Source organism: Centruroides sculpturatus, unplaced genomic scaffold, assembly GCF_000671375.1.
Source record: "Centruroides sculpturatus isolate CEXI.00-Female unplaced genomic scaffold, Cexi_2.0 scaffold50, whole genome shotgun sequence".
NCBI lineage: Eukaryota > Metazoa > Arthropoda > Arachnida > Scorpiones > Buthidae > Centruroides > Centruroides sculpturatus.
Window position 1 is genome coordinate 1,071,524 of NW_019384891.1, and position 17,123 is coordinate 1,088,646.

The 17,123-nt window shown below is 28.5% G+C and overlaps 1 protein-coding gene across 1 annotated transcript in view; it reads right to left on the reverse strand.

Moving 5' to 3' along the window:
* Nucleotides 1-8,233: 8,233 nt before the first annotated feature.
* Nucleotides 8,234-17,123, reverse strand: part of LOC111631265 (protein artemis-like) — a 29,719-nt gene continuing 20,829 nt past the window's right edge. Inside the window, exons 5-12 of the mRNA XM_023375482.1 lie at nt 16,803-16,858; nt 16,604-16,708; nt 12,981-13,191; nt 12,744-12,908; nt 12,460-12,666; nt 11,333-11,438; nt 9,462-9,577; nt 8,234-9,150 (exon numbers count right to left, since the gene is read on the reverse strand). Coding sequence (XP_023231250.1) covers nt 8,920-9,150; nt 9,462-9,577; nt 11,333-11,438; nt 12,460-12,666; nt 12,744-12,908; nt 12,981-13,191; nt 16,604-16,708; nt 16,803-16,858 — 1,197 coding nt within the window. The 3' untranslated portion in view covers nt 8,234-8,919. The remainder of the gene's footprint in view (nt 9,151-9,461; nt 9,578-11,332; nt 11,439-12,459; nt 12,667-12,743; nt 12,909-12,980; nt 13,192-16,603; nt 16,709-16,802; nt 16,859-17,123) is intronic.

Sequence of the window (17,123 nt, forward strand, 5' to 3'; positions counted from 1 at the left end):
CCTCTAATCAATTAATGTTTTGGCTCATTTTGATGCTTCATATTGCACCGATATAAAGATATTTTAACATGCTGAGAAACTTGTAACGGGTTTATTTTAATAGGTAACAATTTGTATCATATATTACAATAAAAAATTATTCAATCTGTTTTTAAATGTCTAGGATCTAAACTTCAATACATACTTTATTAGCAGTTAGTTTTGCTGTTTTACATATTATTGATGGAACTGTACTCAATATTACGGAGTCTTTTCTGCACAAGCTCCAAACACAGAAATTTAAATGCAAAACATAATAAATCTGAAAAAATAATAGATATTATAATTGAACATATATATGTTTTCAACATAATAAAGTATCTCTTAGTATCTGTGAAGCAGAAAAAAATTCATATCATCAATACTTTTGTAATCAGATATATAAGGACTCAGCTTAAGGTGAGCAGATGAGAACCTAGATTATTGGGCTGCAATTTTCAAATTGCAGCCCAATAAATTCCTATTGGTATCTGTCTAGCCTTCCTTAATCTCAAAATGAAAGTCAATACCAGATAGGGAGCAGAATGCCCCGATTAACTATATGCAAAATTCTGGTGTGGACCTGAAGTCATGTGATTTCAATTCAAAACTTTTCTCCAGAATGGAATTAGATAGATAACTGGTATAACTTTTTTGTTATCAGGAAAAGTATGATGTACAGGGCAAGACACTGCTAAAATCAAGAGCATATATTTTAAATAGTAACAATGCCAGGCTGCAACTTTTAATGTCATAATAACTTTTGCTTATTATTGCATGTGTTCCTGAGATGTGTTCATTGAAGAAGGAAGGAAAAAAATACATCAGTACACAACAAAATTTGTATTTGTTCATTTATTATTATAATAAAATACTGCATGATATGATAATTACAAATAATGGAATGTATATTTACAATGTAATTTTATTATAAAATTACATATAATAGAATAAATTATCAAATTACTGACAATGCCAAAGTTCTTTAAAAATATTACAATATTGCATTATAAAATAAATTTCAACTGGTTTATTATAAACAGGTTATTTATATATACAATAAAAATTCATTTACAATAATATGAATTATACTTATCTATACATTTCTGTTTGTATCCTTGTTTATATTCTATCTAGAAAAAAGAAGCAAGTCCACCAATCGAGATAAAATAACCAAGCTAGATAATGTTCTTTTTTAAACTTTGGTTATGTTATGTTAAGAACCCTTCCCTGGATACTTTGTCTATATTGGTGTATTAATAATAGACAATAAAAAAAACCTATTATTATTGTAAACATGCTGAATAGGGACCTTCAGGTCAAAAATGCAAAAACAGAGTGTACAGGTAAAAATAAAGATATTTTGTTTTGACTTTTTGACTAAGATTGCCTCTATTTGCTAACCGAAACTACACCAGTGTAATAAGTCCTATTAATAAACAAGGACCAAAGTAGACAAAGATACAAACAGAAATTGATAACAGTAAGGACATAGAGGCAAAAAGAATTTACACTTATATATTAGATTGAAAATATATTCCTAAATTCTAGATAATTAATTAATTTATCCTTTTTTATTAAAAATGGCAAAATGAGTATCTTGTTAATTTTACTCAACTGCATAAAATAAATAATGCAATTCTCTAAAGCAGCAATTCCCAACCTCATCCCCCATTCACAAAAAGAAATTTTTATGTCTCTAAACATAAATTGAAGACATTTAAATATCATCATCGAGTGATCTTAAAAAGTATTATTTATTTATTTTAAGATTATAAATAATACTTTTTGTTATATAATTTATATAATTAAATACAGTGACGAAAAAGTTGTAAATAGTACTCGTACAAAATTTACTACTTTTGTTGTCCAGAAGTATATGTTTTCTTCTTCAACTTCTTGGCCTAATCTTGTATAAAATCATCTGATAATGCAAAATGTATCCCAAAATTGTATAGGACTCTTCTGTACTATAATGACAAGTCTCCACAATGCTGTAGCTTATCCACAGGAATTGTCATTAGCAGTACATTCCAATTAACTCAATATATTGCAATAACAAAATATAGAAAATTTTGAATGTTTATATTCAAATTTAGTTTAAATTTGAAAAATTTCCAATTTAAATTTACATTTAGCAACCATTGAAAACTTCTTTTGCTTGCTCTAGTGCTGGGTTTCTTAACTTTTTTTGTTCCTCGAACCCCTTTACCAGTCAGATGAATGTCACAGACCCTTTGATAATATTTTTAATGCATAAAATAAAATTACAAAAGAAACTGATTAGGTAGAAATGCTTTTATTAAAATAAAAAAACATAAGAAAGCTCATATATTACTACATCATAACACAATAATTAACAATTTCACACAGTAACACAAAATTAAAATAAGTTGATTTTTACCCTTCCAAGCCCCTAGATCCCTGGTTTAAAACTGCTGCTCTAGAGAGTAAACAGAGATTAGGAAGTACTGCTCTAAGGAACTGATAAAAAGTTTAACAAGATTTTTGTACATAAATCTATAACAAAGTCAAATATTTGATTATTACAATAATTTACAATTCTTCTTATAAAAATTGCTGCAAAATAGCATCTAATTACCAGAAAAATTTGTACACATATAGCATAATTAATAGCATTATTAATTAAAAAGTCATATTTCAAATTTGTGTCTTCATAAATATTTCTTTATCTGTACAGTTTATAATGACGATGGCAATGTGGTAATCTAATTGCATGGCTGACAAACAAAAATAATGAGGAGTGTCATTTTTATAATTTACTTAAGTTATTTCCTAAAGAACAAAGTTTCCCTAAAAAGTCTTACAGAGACCCACATATGGTTCTAGGCAGAAGAGAAGACTTATGGCAACCAGGACTGATTAACATCAAAAAATTGGTCTAATAATACCTGTAATGGCAGTTGACTAGATGTTGGGTGAGAAAAGTCTGGTATAACTAACTTGATCCAATGATCTTTAAGAGACTAAAGGTGAAGAAAATAAGTCAGTTTCTAAAGAAATTGTTAAAATTTTAAACTAGTAAGAGAATTTTGAGATTTTTTTTTTGTAATTAACAGTGTTAAACTCTTAAATCAATTGTCTGTGATAAAACATAAGTGAGTATAAAAAACTTTAGCAATGATAAAGATTAAATGGCCAAGAAGTCGTTCAAGTTATAAAAAGAAACTGGCTCTTTTTGCTTTATTGGTCATTATCCAAATTCAGCTTTACAGGAAGAGACAGAAGGTTTTTGCATTGTTTCTGGATGTTTAGAAGGCATATGATGCAGTTAATATTACAGACTTGCAAAATAAAATGCAATATTATCTGGCTGAGACTTCAATGGTGGAAATAATTGGTTCATTATTTGGTCACTATGAAGCGATTATTAAACAGGATAGTAAGCAGTAGACACCTTTTAAGATAGACCGTGGGTTATTGCAGGAAGACCCGTGGTCTCCTCATCTTTTCAATTTCTACACTTTTGATATAAATAACTGTTTTGATAGAGACGACAATGGGTTTACGATTAATAATAATATTGTTCATTCAATCATCTATGCAGATGACATCGTAATAATTACTCCCACTGCAGCTGCTCTACAGAGGAAAATTCAGTCAATAATGTCATATTTTAAGAAGTTAAAATTAAAAATCAATCCAAATAAATCATTTATAATAGTGTTTAGAAATGGGGCCAGACTTCCTAGGAAGAATATGTCTTTTTATATTAATAAAGTAGAGTTAAAGATGGTAAGTGAAGTTAAGTTTCTAGGGGTAATTTTAACTCCTGCTCTATCCTTTGATAGACAAGTTAAGGCGTCGATGGTTAAGGCAAATAAGCTAATTAATAGTGGAGCAAAGTTATTTTCAAAAACTAAACTTAACTTAAACTCAAGTTCAGTTCAAATTGTTTAACTCAATTATTGTTAACGCAGTGACTTATGCATCTCCAATTTGATATTTATCTAAATACTAGCTTACCTGTCGCGCATTGCTGCGATCTCAGAAGAGATGAAATTCAAGCAAACTCGTTATAATAAAATTAAATTTTCATTTTATCATTTTTATTGAAATATATTATTATTATTCGTTTTCATCGGGAAAACATTTCAAAGTGTCGTTTCAATTCTATTTATTTATTGGAGTGCTCGTGGATACACGATATTTTTTGTTTTTTCGTCTGGTGCGTACACGAATAATTCGGAAGGTTTTCCGACGCGTGAGCTGGCCACATACAGTTGTCCATGCGAGAAGCACGGATTCTCCAAATTTAGCCCACACACTTGCAGCGATTGTCAAAAGCGCGATATTCCCCATTTATATATATATTTTTAAATCCTTTATAATTTTAATTATTTAATTGCTCCTTCCTCTCTTCCTTGGCATGTTGGGAAATTTCTGATAGTTAGATAATAAACCGTTTTATTGTAATTTGTCTTTTTAAATTATTTCGAGTCGATATTAAAATTTGAAAAAGGGCGATACCTAGATCGGTAAAATAGGCGAATTTCTTCCTACAACTTCGGTCGTTGTTCGGGGTACAGTTAAGATTTTAACGAAGTTCGAGCGAAAACATAATTAGCAAAAAAAGTCGAAATAAAGTGATTAAACAAAAATGATTACAAATATCGTAAATAACAGTTCACAAATGCATATATAGAGACATATATATTTTTGAAGGGGGGAAATGGTCTTCACAATTTGAAATCGATCAAACACACTATGCGCGAATGCTCGTGTAAACGCGCGCCATCTATCGTAGGATAAATGTACTTCGCGGGAGTGTATTAAAAAACTTCCCGAAGTTTCATGGCAATCGTACTATGCCACAAACCTTCGCCGGAGTATATTAAACAACTTCCCAAAGTTTCATGGCAATCGGATAAACGGTGTGGTAATGCATGAAGGACATAGGACACACAGACACACAGACAGACATACATTCATTTTTATATATATAGATCAGAAACTGGAAGTAATTCAGAATAAATTTAAGTGAAGAATATTCTTATTGGAGTTTAAGGTCCCAAGTAGTGCTCTAAGGCTGGAGTTCAGTAGATTCAGGCTTACTACAATGTTTGTAAAGATATGTGTAAAATTCCTTATGAAGTTGAGGGACAGTGGACAGCTTTCGTTCAGTCTTTTGAGCCAACTGTACCATAAATCATTGCTAAAAGATTCGAATAGGAATTGGGTTGGTCAACTGACTAGAGTGTTTAATAGTTTTGGTTTTTCCATGGGAGCTGTTTATATATTCACCAGAGATAAGTGAAAAATTGGGCAATCAATTAATTCGAAATGTATTGAAAAGTTCATTGAACCTTGACATAGAAGATATCTGGACACGTAATTCACCAAGTTGGTACACTATGATATTGGACTATTATTAATAATTATATATTGTCTAACCTTTCATTTAATGTTAAGAGGTATTTTATTCAACTTTGTCTTAATAATGATGTTATAATGGTTAATAATAAGTTTTATGTTCATTCTAATAATATATGTCCGAGATGCAATGATAATTTTTCAAAATTTCATTTGATTTGTGGCTGTGAAAAGGCTATATTCCTAAGACAAAAATTTGATCTTCATAGTGTAAATGATTGCACTTCGGAAAAGGCAATGTAGAATTTTTCATGTAGCCAAGATAGGGACTATATATAATTTATATAATTATGTTAAAAAATTTGTTATGATCAGGTGAGAATTTCACCTAATTGTTTGATTAACGTTAAGTATGAATAATAATAACTCCCTTTGTAACAAGCTAAGGCCTAGTATGAATAAAGGTTATTTGAATTTGAATAAAAAGAAACTAAATTCATTTTGAAATATGTTTTAGCCAACATAACATTTGGACCATAGTAAAAAATAACTTCTTATATTTTTTGTATTTATTACACTCAATAAAAACATAACTTTATCTATACATAACAATAATTCTTGAATTCATTTTAAAAACAGTAAAACAATAAAATATATAAAGTAAAACAAACAAATGTTTAAAAATATTAAGAAAGTAATCATATTTATAAATTTTTAGTGGAAGAAAATTTGAAGATATATATTTTTTCAAACTAGAATATGATTAATATAATCATTTTTGGACTTATTAGTATAAATAATTACAATTTCATTACAACACCTAAGGTTACTAAGGTTTGCTGAAAGGTTTTCAACCTATTAATATAGGCCATCTTCAGATTTTGAATTAAAATTAAAACTTATTCCAAAATAAAACATTGTTTAAATAACATTTATTTTTTTCTGGACTGTTTCTGCTCCATGAACACTAAGACCTTTTTCCTTGCCCATTGTGGTCTAGGTAAGGCCCACTACTGGATTTCCTTAGTGAGGGAGCGAGTCCAACTTATCTGTGACAGATCCCCCCTCAAAAAATTCCTACTTTTCACCACTTGGATTTGATCTCGGGTGCTCCGGAGAAGTAGGCCGACTGCCTTAACTGCCACTGCAATCCAGCTGGCTCAATTAATAACGTCCAGTGTATAACTGATGTAATAAATGCCAGCAATTTAAACAGCTGTATTGGAAGCAAGTAATGATTAAACACAATTAATATTATGAGGCATACACAACTGGTTGAAGCAATTAGAGGAGTAAGAAATGTTGCATAGAAAATCCTTTATGGTAAAATGATTCTGAATATTGGATGTTATTGTTATGTAAGATACAATAAAATATACAGTAATATATGAAAAAATATGCATACACTCTGAATTGTTGTCATGTTTCTATTTATTACATTGACTTGCACATTTTTTGCTAAAGTCACAGGTTCTCCTAATTGTTTTGACTAATGCACATGTACGTGCAAATGTTAGAAGAGCACTAGATAAATAGGATGATGACAGTTTCTCTCACAAGTCAGTTGATTATTGTGAAAATGATTAGTGTAAATTGGCACAAAATCTGTGATTTTATGCCAATTTTCTAATCATTTTCAAAGTCAGAAACTACACTAAATGTGAGATGAGGAGACTAGCTAGTTGCATCATGTTGGAAGAGATGGGACTAATTTCAATGCTATCAGAAATAAAGTAACAATGCCAATTATAAAGTTGTATAAATGCACGTGGAACCAGAATGGTTCCAAATTATATATATATATATTTATTAGGGTTTCTCATTTCCCTGTCTTTTGCTTGTTCCAGATTTTGGGAAAAAAGTGAACTGTTTCCAGAATCCTGGGATAGAATTAATAAGATATACAAAATATCTTGAAATCAAATTATAGTTATTTTTCATTTTTTAAGTAATTTAATATGTTCTACAACCTCCAAAATCATATTAATAATGCTGTATAAGATATATATTAAAAATTACATTTGAATTATGTAGAAATTTTCACAAATAGAAAAAAAATTATTAAAGTTTTCTGGAAATTGCATACAACAACAAAAATGCTTTGAATTGAGTTGAAAATTAAAAAAAATAAACTTAGATCAAACTTCTAACTTAAAAGGTAATTTTCATTTTTTAAATAAAACATAATACAAAATATTATTGTAAATTTTTATAAGATTTTAAAAAGCAAATATGGTCAATACTTCGATCACTCAATCTGATTCTTATTTTAGTAATGAAAAGTCCTGCTACCGAGAATGCCCTTTCCGATTCAATTGATGTGAGTGGAATCATCTTTAATGCATTTAAGAAAAGATAGATAATCTATTTTTTTTGCCTGTAGCCTGGAATATTTCTAGTTCATTTTCAAGACTGTAGTACTTTTTTGTTCTCTAGTATTCTTGATTTGTCTACCTTGGCTGCTTCAATAGAAACATCAAGGTAATTTGAACACAAATCAATTATTGTATTTATTCAGACACTTGGGAAAATCTCATCATTAAATTTTATTGACTTTTATCAACTGAATAAAATTTAATGATGAGATTTGCCAAGTGTCTGAATAAATACAATAACTGATTAGTGTTTGAATTACTAAAAATTACTGGCACGGTTTCAAAAATACCAGAAACATCAAGCTTATAGCCCAATAATTTGGCAGTTCGTTTGGCTTTAATAATCAGGTTTATGAAAAAAAACTTCATACTTTCAGACTTCATACTCATTTGTATCCTTGCCCAATTTGCACAACCTGATGTTACGCAGTTATCGAAGCTACTGGGCATGGTTAAAAATTAAGACATCATAAGCACAATTATTCCAGATATAATAGTTCTGAGAAGTAAAGAATTTTCAGAATCCTGCCACAAATAAGCTACGTATTGATTATTGACCATTTGTGACATGGCATAAAGAGCAAAAATTTAAAAAACTAATAAGTAGGTTTAAAATTAAAAAATACACATGTATTCTGACAGAGTTTGAGCTAATTATACTTTCTATTTGCAAAATTTCCTCAACCTTAACACAAAATAAGAAAAAAATGAACTTTTAAGAAATTTGCGGGATTTCCCAGAATGAGAAGAATTTCTCAGGTTAAAAAAACAATCTGAATCCCATTTGAGAAACCCTAATATATATAGGTATGTATGTATGTATGTATATATATATATAAACACAAAAATTAAACTATGTAAAGCATAAACTAGATTGAGTCACAAAATATTTGAAAAATATTTTCAGTATTTACATTACAATATTTGCAAATGCTAAAAAATCTGTGTTTTTTTTTTCTACTATTCATTAACAATTTAAATATCATGCAGACTTTTACAATGTTCTTTGGAATTACAGCTTTTAGTATAATATTTTTAAAAAATATGGTCCTGCATTTTTATTTTCTTGTATAAAATGTCATATTGTGTATTACATACAAATAAAATTTTACAGATTAAAAAATATATAACAAATAACAAATATATTGCATAAAAATTAGTTTTAAATTCATTAATTTAAAAATTAAATCAATCATTCTGAATCAGAAGATATAATATACATCCATTTAGGACTACTTTTATCACTCTCCGAATCAGAGGTATCTATTTTCAACCAATTAGATTTACTCGTTTCTTCTTCTTCAACCTCTTCAGAATCAGATGAAGTCAGGTACAATAATTTAGAGTCATTCATCTCCGGATCATAATTTTCAGAATTATCAATTTTTGGTTTTTTACTTACATTATGTTGTGAAGTAGAAATCTGTTTATCATTCATTTCTTTNTTAAAATGATATTTACATCTTACAAAATCATTTGAATCTCTGTTAAAAACCGTGCAAGCGTGAATTCTCGACTTTCTCGGATCACAAGTAACCGCGGACTACTTTTATCACTCTCCGAATCAGAGGTATCTATTTTCAACCAATTAGATTTACTCGTTTCTTCTTCTTCAACCTCTTCAGAATCAGATGAAGTCAGGTACAATAATTTAGAGTCATTCATCTCCGGATCATAATTTTCAGAATTATCAATTTTTGGTTTTTTACTTACATTATGTTGTGAAGTAGAAATCTGTTTATCATTCATTTCTTTATTTAGGGAATTATTTTCTTTATTTAAATTATCATCATTCCAAAAAAATTCATTACTAGCATCAGTCTCTTTCACATATCCATCTTCATGAAGAGCTGTAAATTAAATACTGTATAGCATGTTTTATTCAATGAATTATAAAAATTAAGGCTTTTCAAAAGAAAGTTATACAGTCATACCCCAGACTTACATGATAGGTGGGACCGAGCGATAACCGCGTAAGTCAAATTTGCGTAAGTCGGGGTATAATTTTGCATATAAATACATACAAATTATTTTTAATTGGGACCGGAGACTAAAGAAAACAATAATTTAGAAAAAAAATGTTTAATAAAATCTTAGATAATACATACGTATAACAAATTATATTATTATACAATTTTTCACATTTACCTGATTATCACACCATAATTTTAACATTGTTTCCATCTCAGCAATAATACCGTGACGTTTATGAATGATGCTCGAATTTAAAGATTGAGCATTTTTTGCAGCTTCGAGAATTTTATCTTTACCTTTTATAATTGTTCTGACCGTCGATTCCGGTAGATCAAACTTCTTTGCCAATTCACAAATTTTCATTTTTGTATCGAAGTCTTTAATAATGTTAGCTTTACATTCCAAAGATAAAGTTTTTCTTTTCTTATTTGATGCAGAAGAATCGGTTCTTTGTTTGGATGACATAGTAGAGTGTTAAGATTAATCATATTCGTTATTGTAAACCGCGCTTAAGTTAGGCGCCATCTGTTCATTTCTTTTGTATGTCCGACGATCAAAAGACCGCTTGGGATCGAGTCTGTTTATAATTTGAAAGGTAATCTTGTCGGTTGTATATACAAAAGGTAAATTGTTTACAAAATGAGTCTTTGTTTATTATCTGATAAATGTATACTTTTTTCGTCAATTGTTCACGATTGCAGATGCCTTTTGTGCAAAATCCAAGTCGGATGTATGTAAGCTAATAAATGTTCTCATTAATCTTATCTCGCCTTTTGGTTCGTTCACGGTTACAAGAAATCACCACATAGAGACTCTCAAGTCTCTGTAGATATAACAAACAGAAATAAATTACACAAAATAAATTGTAGTTATGTGTCGATTCCGCGTGACACGTCCGAACATTAAATTAAGCTGAACAATAGTGTGGGGGAGTGAATAATCAAGAGTTGCGTGGCGCTCAAACAAAAGACGAATCGACGAGATTTGAAAATCGCGTAACTCCGGGTTCGCGTAAGTCGGAGTATGACTGTATTTAATTTACAAAAATAGCTTATTAAGTGATTTTACAAAAATAGCTTATTAAATATTACTGGCTCTTCTGGACAGCCTTATTTATATTATTATTATGGTAGCCTTATGATTGTTAATGACATGCTTGGTATATCTGATACAGAATTTTCTCAAGATGAAATATGTGTTTAATAACTTCTTATATTTTTAAAGATTTGTATATACATTTTTAAACGTATGTTGTTGAAAGTACTTGAAAGTAGTCAAAATGACATAAAACTATATTTTACAAATCTTTTAGTCATTCTTTTCAAAAAGGAAAAAATAAAATAATTAATTCAGGAAATAACAAAGTTTAATACAAGTTGACCCCCCTATAACACAGTTGATAATTCCATTTTATATGAATTCCATGTTGTACTAGTCACTTAGATTTTAAAAAATATGTGAGCCGTTCACAGCCCGGCACACGTATTTGTAAAATCTAAGTGACTCGTACAACATGGAATTCATATAAAACGGAAAAATCAGCAGTGTTATAGAGGGGTTGACTTGTACATATACAAAACAGAAAAAATCATAACATTTATAATTTTTTAATAATAAGTTTTGAAAAGTACCTTCAGTACAGTTTGATTTCTTTAGCAATCCTAAAAATATATTTTTCTCATTCTTCTCTTCTTGCATTTTATTACCATGCTGAAGACAAGACAATAATCTAAGCAACTGAAAACAAAAAAACTTTCATTAATTCCGACATTACAAGTAATTGGCAATTTATTAAGGCAAAATATGTTTTTGGTGAATTTTTAACTTTTATATGAAAAATTAGAAAATATATATAGATTTACAAAAATAACTGAGCTATCATAAAACCTATTATGTTATACCACATTTTTTGTGAGCATACAAATAAAATTTTACAGATTAAAAAATATATAACAAATAACAAATATATTGCATAAAAATTAGTTTTAAATTCATTAATTTAAAAATTAAATCAATCATTCTGAATCAGAAGATATAATATACATCCATTTAGGACTACTTTTATCACTCTCNTTTTTAACTTTTATATGAAAAATTAGAAAATATATATAGATTTACAAAAATAACTGAGCTATCATAAAACCTATTATGTTATACCACATTTTTTGTGAGATGACCAGCATGCCAGTTTATTATGGGGGAAAGCTGGCATACCAGTTTAAGTGAGGTTATACATCCCTCTCTAAAGGGTGTATTAAAAAAAAAACAAGTTACATCATGTAAAAACAAATGAGTTTTTATTCTAAAACTGTCAGCTTTACATCAAAAACTACAATTATATGTTTAACTTCTATTTTGTCTTCTTTCTAACCATGTAAAATACTCATGGAATTCCAAAAGTGCTTTTTTTATGTGTATTTCATTATTTGATTCAAAAACACAAAAATAAACATATGAAATTTACGAAACTCACTGTAAATTATCTCAGCTTACATCAATTAACATCAGCTTTGTGCAAAATTTAAGAGGAAGGTGCTATTTTTAAGGTCCTGGTAGATGTTCAGTGTAGCCCACACTGACTGACTACTATTACTACTAATGTCAATAAGTTGTTAATTGTTTTATTGTGTTGTAAACAAAAACTCTCTTGTTGCATTTTATAATTTTCTCTTGGCAGTCCAAATGGCAAACATGTTTCTGGCACACTCTATATATTACTGTTAACTATCAATGTTGTATATTTAAATAAAGTACTTACCTCATTTTCTGAATATCCAGAAGGAATTGCAATAGGAGAAATAAATTCAGGTCTCAAATACGAGATAATATCTTTTATCTCTGATAATGAAGAATGCTGGGAATAACAGACACGATAGCAATTACTTCCCACTTTTTCAATTATGTTCGATATGCACACGTGTTGAGCAAACCACATTACACTAAGTTTGACACTCAATACATTTTTCTGAAATAAAATATACTGATATTTTATTTCTAAAAAAATAACAACATTTATATTGTTAAAAGTAAATCTTTACTTACTTTCAGATATTTATTAAAATGATATTTACATCTTACAAAATCATTTGAATCTCTGTTAAAAACCGTGCAAGCGTGAATTCTCGACTTTCTCGGATCACAAGTAACCGCATTCAAAATTTCACTTATTTGTTCATATTTTCTCATCTTTGAATCATCTATATGAATCTATTGATGAAGAAGTAGAAAATAAAATCATCTTTTTAAGTATAAATTTATATAAAGATTATTAAAACTTACTTTTGTATGAAATTTTTTTGCTAATTCCACAAATATATATTCATATCCATAGTGAGCAGGACAAAACAAATACACAACATGCTCTTTTTCGACTAACCATGGTTCAATCAATGTAATTAGGGCAGTCAAGCTTTCTTGTCTTGTAGGGAAATACATGGCTTCGGGTGCACAAAATGTACAATCAAGATATAAACTGCTTATATTCTTTACTCTAATGAATAAATGAAGAAACAAATGTAAACAATTTTATTTTAATTATTTAAATTCAGTCTTAGATTTATATATAATAAATATTCATAACATAGAATTTTTCCCCTCTATAATTTGAAAATTTTACAGTTTCTGATAATTATTGAAGTAAACACATAGTTGTTGTATCTTGTCTATGAGATAATGATTTCAATGGATGCTGTACTGCAAATTATAACCATTTTAGGATGTAGTTGAAATGATAAATTTATAAATGATATTAATAACAAATTTATTTTAAAATTCCGTATTAAAATTAGTTAATAAACTTGTAATTAAAAAATGAATTTTTATACTTCACATATTACTTATAACAGAAGAAACATTTAAAATATTATGATCCATTTAAAATTGACTCTATTATTATTATTATTATTTTTATTTTTGGCTCCTTCCAACCTATAAGCACTAAGAGGGTTTTTTTAATCATACCCTATTATGAGTTCAGCCAAACCCACAATGGGGGCAAACAGCTGGAGAGCAATGGGACCCAATATAACTGGGACTGCTCATGAAAAATTCCTGGGGAGATACTCACTCATCCAGATTCAATTCCAAGTGTCTCACTTGGAATTGAATCTGGATGAGTGAGACAGAACAGTACACTAATGTCTTAACCACCTAGGCCAGGGGTGGCCAACAGTTTTTGCCCCTGGGCTGAATTGGAAAGAAAACTTTTTTCACGGGCCGAACTAGAGGCTGCCCTAGCAAGATTTTGAGATGGTGCGAGATCTCATTGTGGTGTCACTCTGTACAGACTAAATTGTACATAGAGATTACAGATACATTTTTCACATTATCATACGTTATCAACATTCTACGCTGTGCTGAAGACATTTGTAATGGAGTGTTAACTCTAAACGCACAGTTAGTTGTTGAACTTTTTTCCCCCCTCCATTTTTTAGGTGTCAGAATTTTTTGTCGAGATATTCAGACTTAAGTAGCTAATATTGAAAGATTAATTGCAGGCAGCATAAATTCATTAGGCAGGTCGGATCCAGCCCATGGGCCGTATGTTGGCCATGCCTGACCTAGGCTATCAACTGTCTATTATTTATTCAGTACAGTTTACAAATACAGTTTTATTTCCTTTTGTTGAAATCATGACTTTTAGTTTTGTTTTTTTTTCACAATGAAGTGATAATATAAGACATCACTCTAGACACATCCACTTTATTCTACTGGAAAGTGGTTGTTAAAAACAACTGAAAATATTTTAATTATTAAATTTTTGCTGCTTCTTCGAGGTTATTTGAGTGCGCTTATTGTTTGTCAATATTCATTTTGGGTTTCCACCTCCCTTTTGTTGGTATGATGCACAGTTTACACTCTCATTTGCCTTTTGTTTTTTTTACATTAAAACTAAACTTCAGTTTGCCAACATCCATAACAACAGTCTTTTATTTTAATAACTTATAAGAAAAGAATACATATATAATTTTATGTTAATTCAGTTAATAAAATCCATCTCAAGTCACAGAAGTTTTTGACACTTACACTTTGATATTTGTTGGAAGATTTAATTTTGTTGAAAACCAAATTTTATGAATTTACTTTCATATTTTTCTTTCTAATTCTGATTCTGGATTTCAATGTAATAAATATATGAAATCCACAATGAAACAATCAGACATATCTACGTTGACTGCCATGAGCTTTTCCTGGGTACCATTTTCATTGCATGACGTTTCTTTGCTTTTTTTAAATTTTTATATTCATTTTAATCTATAATTGGTTTATTACATTTTAATGTATAACTGATTTATACATTTAATATTTATTAAAAAAAAATTGATGTGAATTATCTCATAGGGAATGTGTGAAGTAACTTTTCTTTTGCAGATGCCAACTATGAGATAATTTGGGTAATAAATATAATTTTTTATTTTTTTAATATTTTTCAATATTTATTGAAAAAAACTTTACATTTTATGACACAAAATTGATTTGTCACTCATATTCAAGGCACAAATTAGCCACATTTGTCATATATTTACTATGAAAATATATCTGGCAATCAAAACAGAAAACTCATATTGCATTTTAAAATTCTTTATAGTTTGTTCTATAAAGCCCAATCAATGTGTCATTCTTTCCCTGATGCCTGCTAATCAGTTATAACAAGTACTTGCTATGGGTAAAGTCATAAAAGGCAAAACTTGTTGGACAATATTATACAAGTTATCTTGTAGATGGCGGCAGTTGTTAAATTGCTAACTATGAGACAGTTTGTTGTTTGTTGTTGGCAGTCCATGTGTTAACTTAAAGAGTTGAAGTTACTAAAGGAATGGAAAATAATGTATAAATAAAATGTGATATCAAAGAAAAATGTGAAACATTTTCAAAGAAAATTACTTGAAAGAAATTTGCAGAAGACTAATTTAATTTTTTAAAAACAAATATTCTCAAATTTCTAATAATTTGAACTTTCTAAATTCCCTTTGGTATTCAAATTAAAAAGATTTAAAAGCATTTTATTTTTACATCTTAAATTTATGAAACTACAAAATATAAAAATTTTTATAAGAAAATGTTTAACCACTATTAAAACTGGAAGACTTAACTTCTTATAAAAATTACTCACTAAAACCTTTGATTATGCAGTAAAAACATTTAATTGAGATAACAAACATTTTTTACCTTAAATTTCAGTCTTCATCAGGTTTACAATTACTGAGATTCTAAGAATAGTTTCGTGATACGATTTAAATATTTAGAAATTTTCAAATCTTTCGTACAAAACAGTCGTGTGTGTTTGTTGCCATGGATGCAGACGTAATGTTGCCATAGATATCAAGCTATGTACAAATGAAAATAAATGTGCATACTAAATGCAAAAAATAAAATGATTTTAAACTATTTTAAAATGAATGACATATATAATACACATCTGCTATATTACTGCATTTAGTATGCACATTTATTTTCATTTGTATGTAGCCTGATATCTAGGCAACATCATGTCTGCATCCATGGCAGCAAATGCGCATGACGGTTTTGTACAAAAGATTCAAAAATTTCTAAATGTTTAAATCGTATCATGAAACTGTTCTTAGAATCTCAGTAATTGTAAACCTGATGAAGACTGATATTTAAGGTCGAAAACGTTTGTTAATTCAATTAAATGTTTTTACTGGATAATCAAAGGTTTTAGTTAATCATTTTTATATAATTTCCAGTATCCTTTATAAGAAGCTGTTGAATTTACCTTAATGTCTTATTAAAATTTTTAGAAAGTATTAATTTTTAAATAATTATATTTAAAATATCAATTAAAAAAAATGATGACAATTGTGTAATTAACATGATTTAAATAATTTTACAAGTAATTATGCTATATATCTAAAATTAAATTCTAAATAAAACTGGCTTACTTTTGAATAGAAGAATGAAGTAATTTAAATTTACTTATATCCTTTATGGTGAGACGAAAATCTCCTGTGTATAATACATTTCCATTGCACCCTTCAATTAAAAACCTAGAGAATATAATTATTAACATATCTATAGAATATATTATTAACATTATCTGAATTAACAGTTAAAATATAAATGTACACAAAAGATACTTACATTGCTGAACCGGGACAATGTCCAGCAGGAAAAATTGTCACCACTATCTTTTGATCCTATAATTTAAGTAAAAGTTTATTTCATTTGTTACTTTTTAAATCTCAGTAAATGAACTCAATTTGAAAAATTTAATTTTATCTATATTTAGCATAATTAATTTTTCATTAATATATCACAGTAAAACCAATTTACATATTTTGCATTCAATGTTAGTTATTTTAACAGAGCTGGAAAGATGGCATATGGCAAGAACTCTTCTATTATCTTGAGAGATTGATGTTGAAGCTAATTATAACCCTTCTGAATATTTATCAATAATTA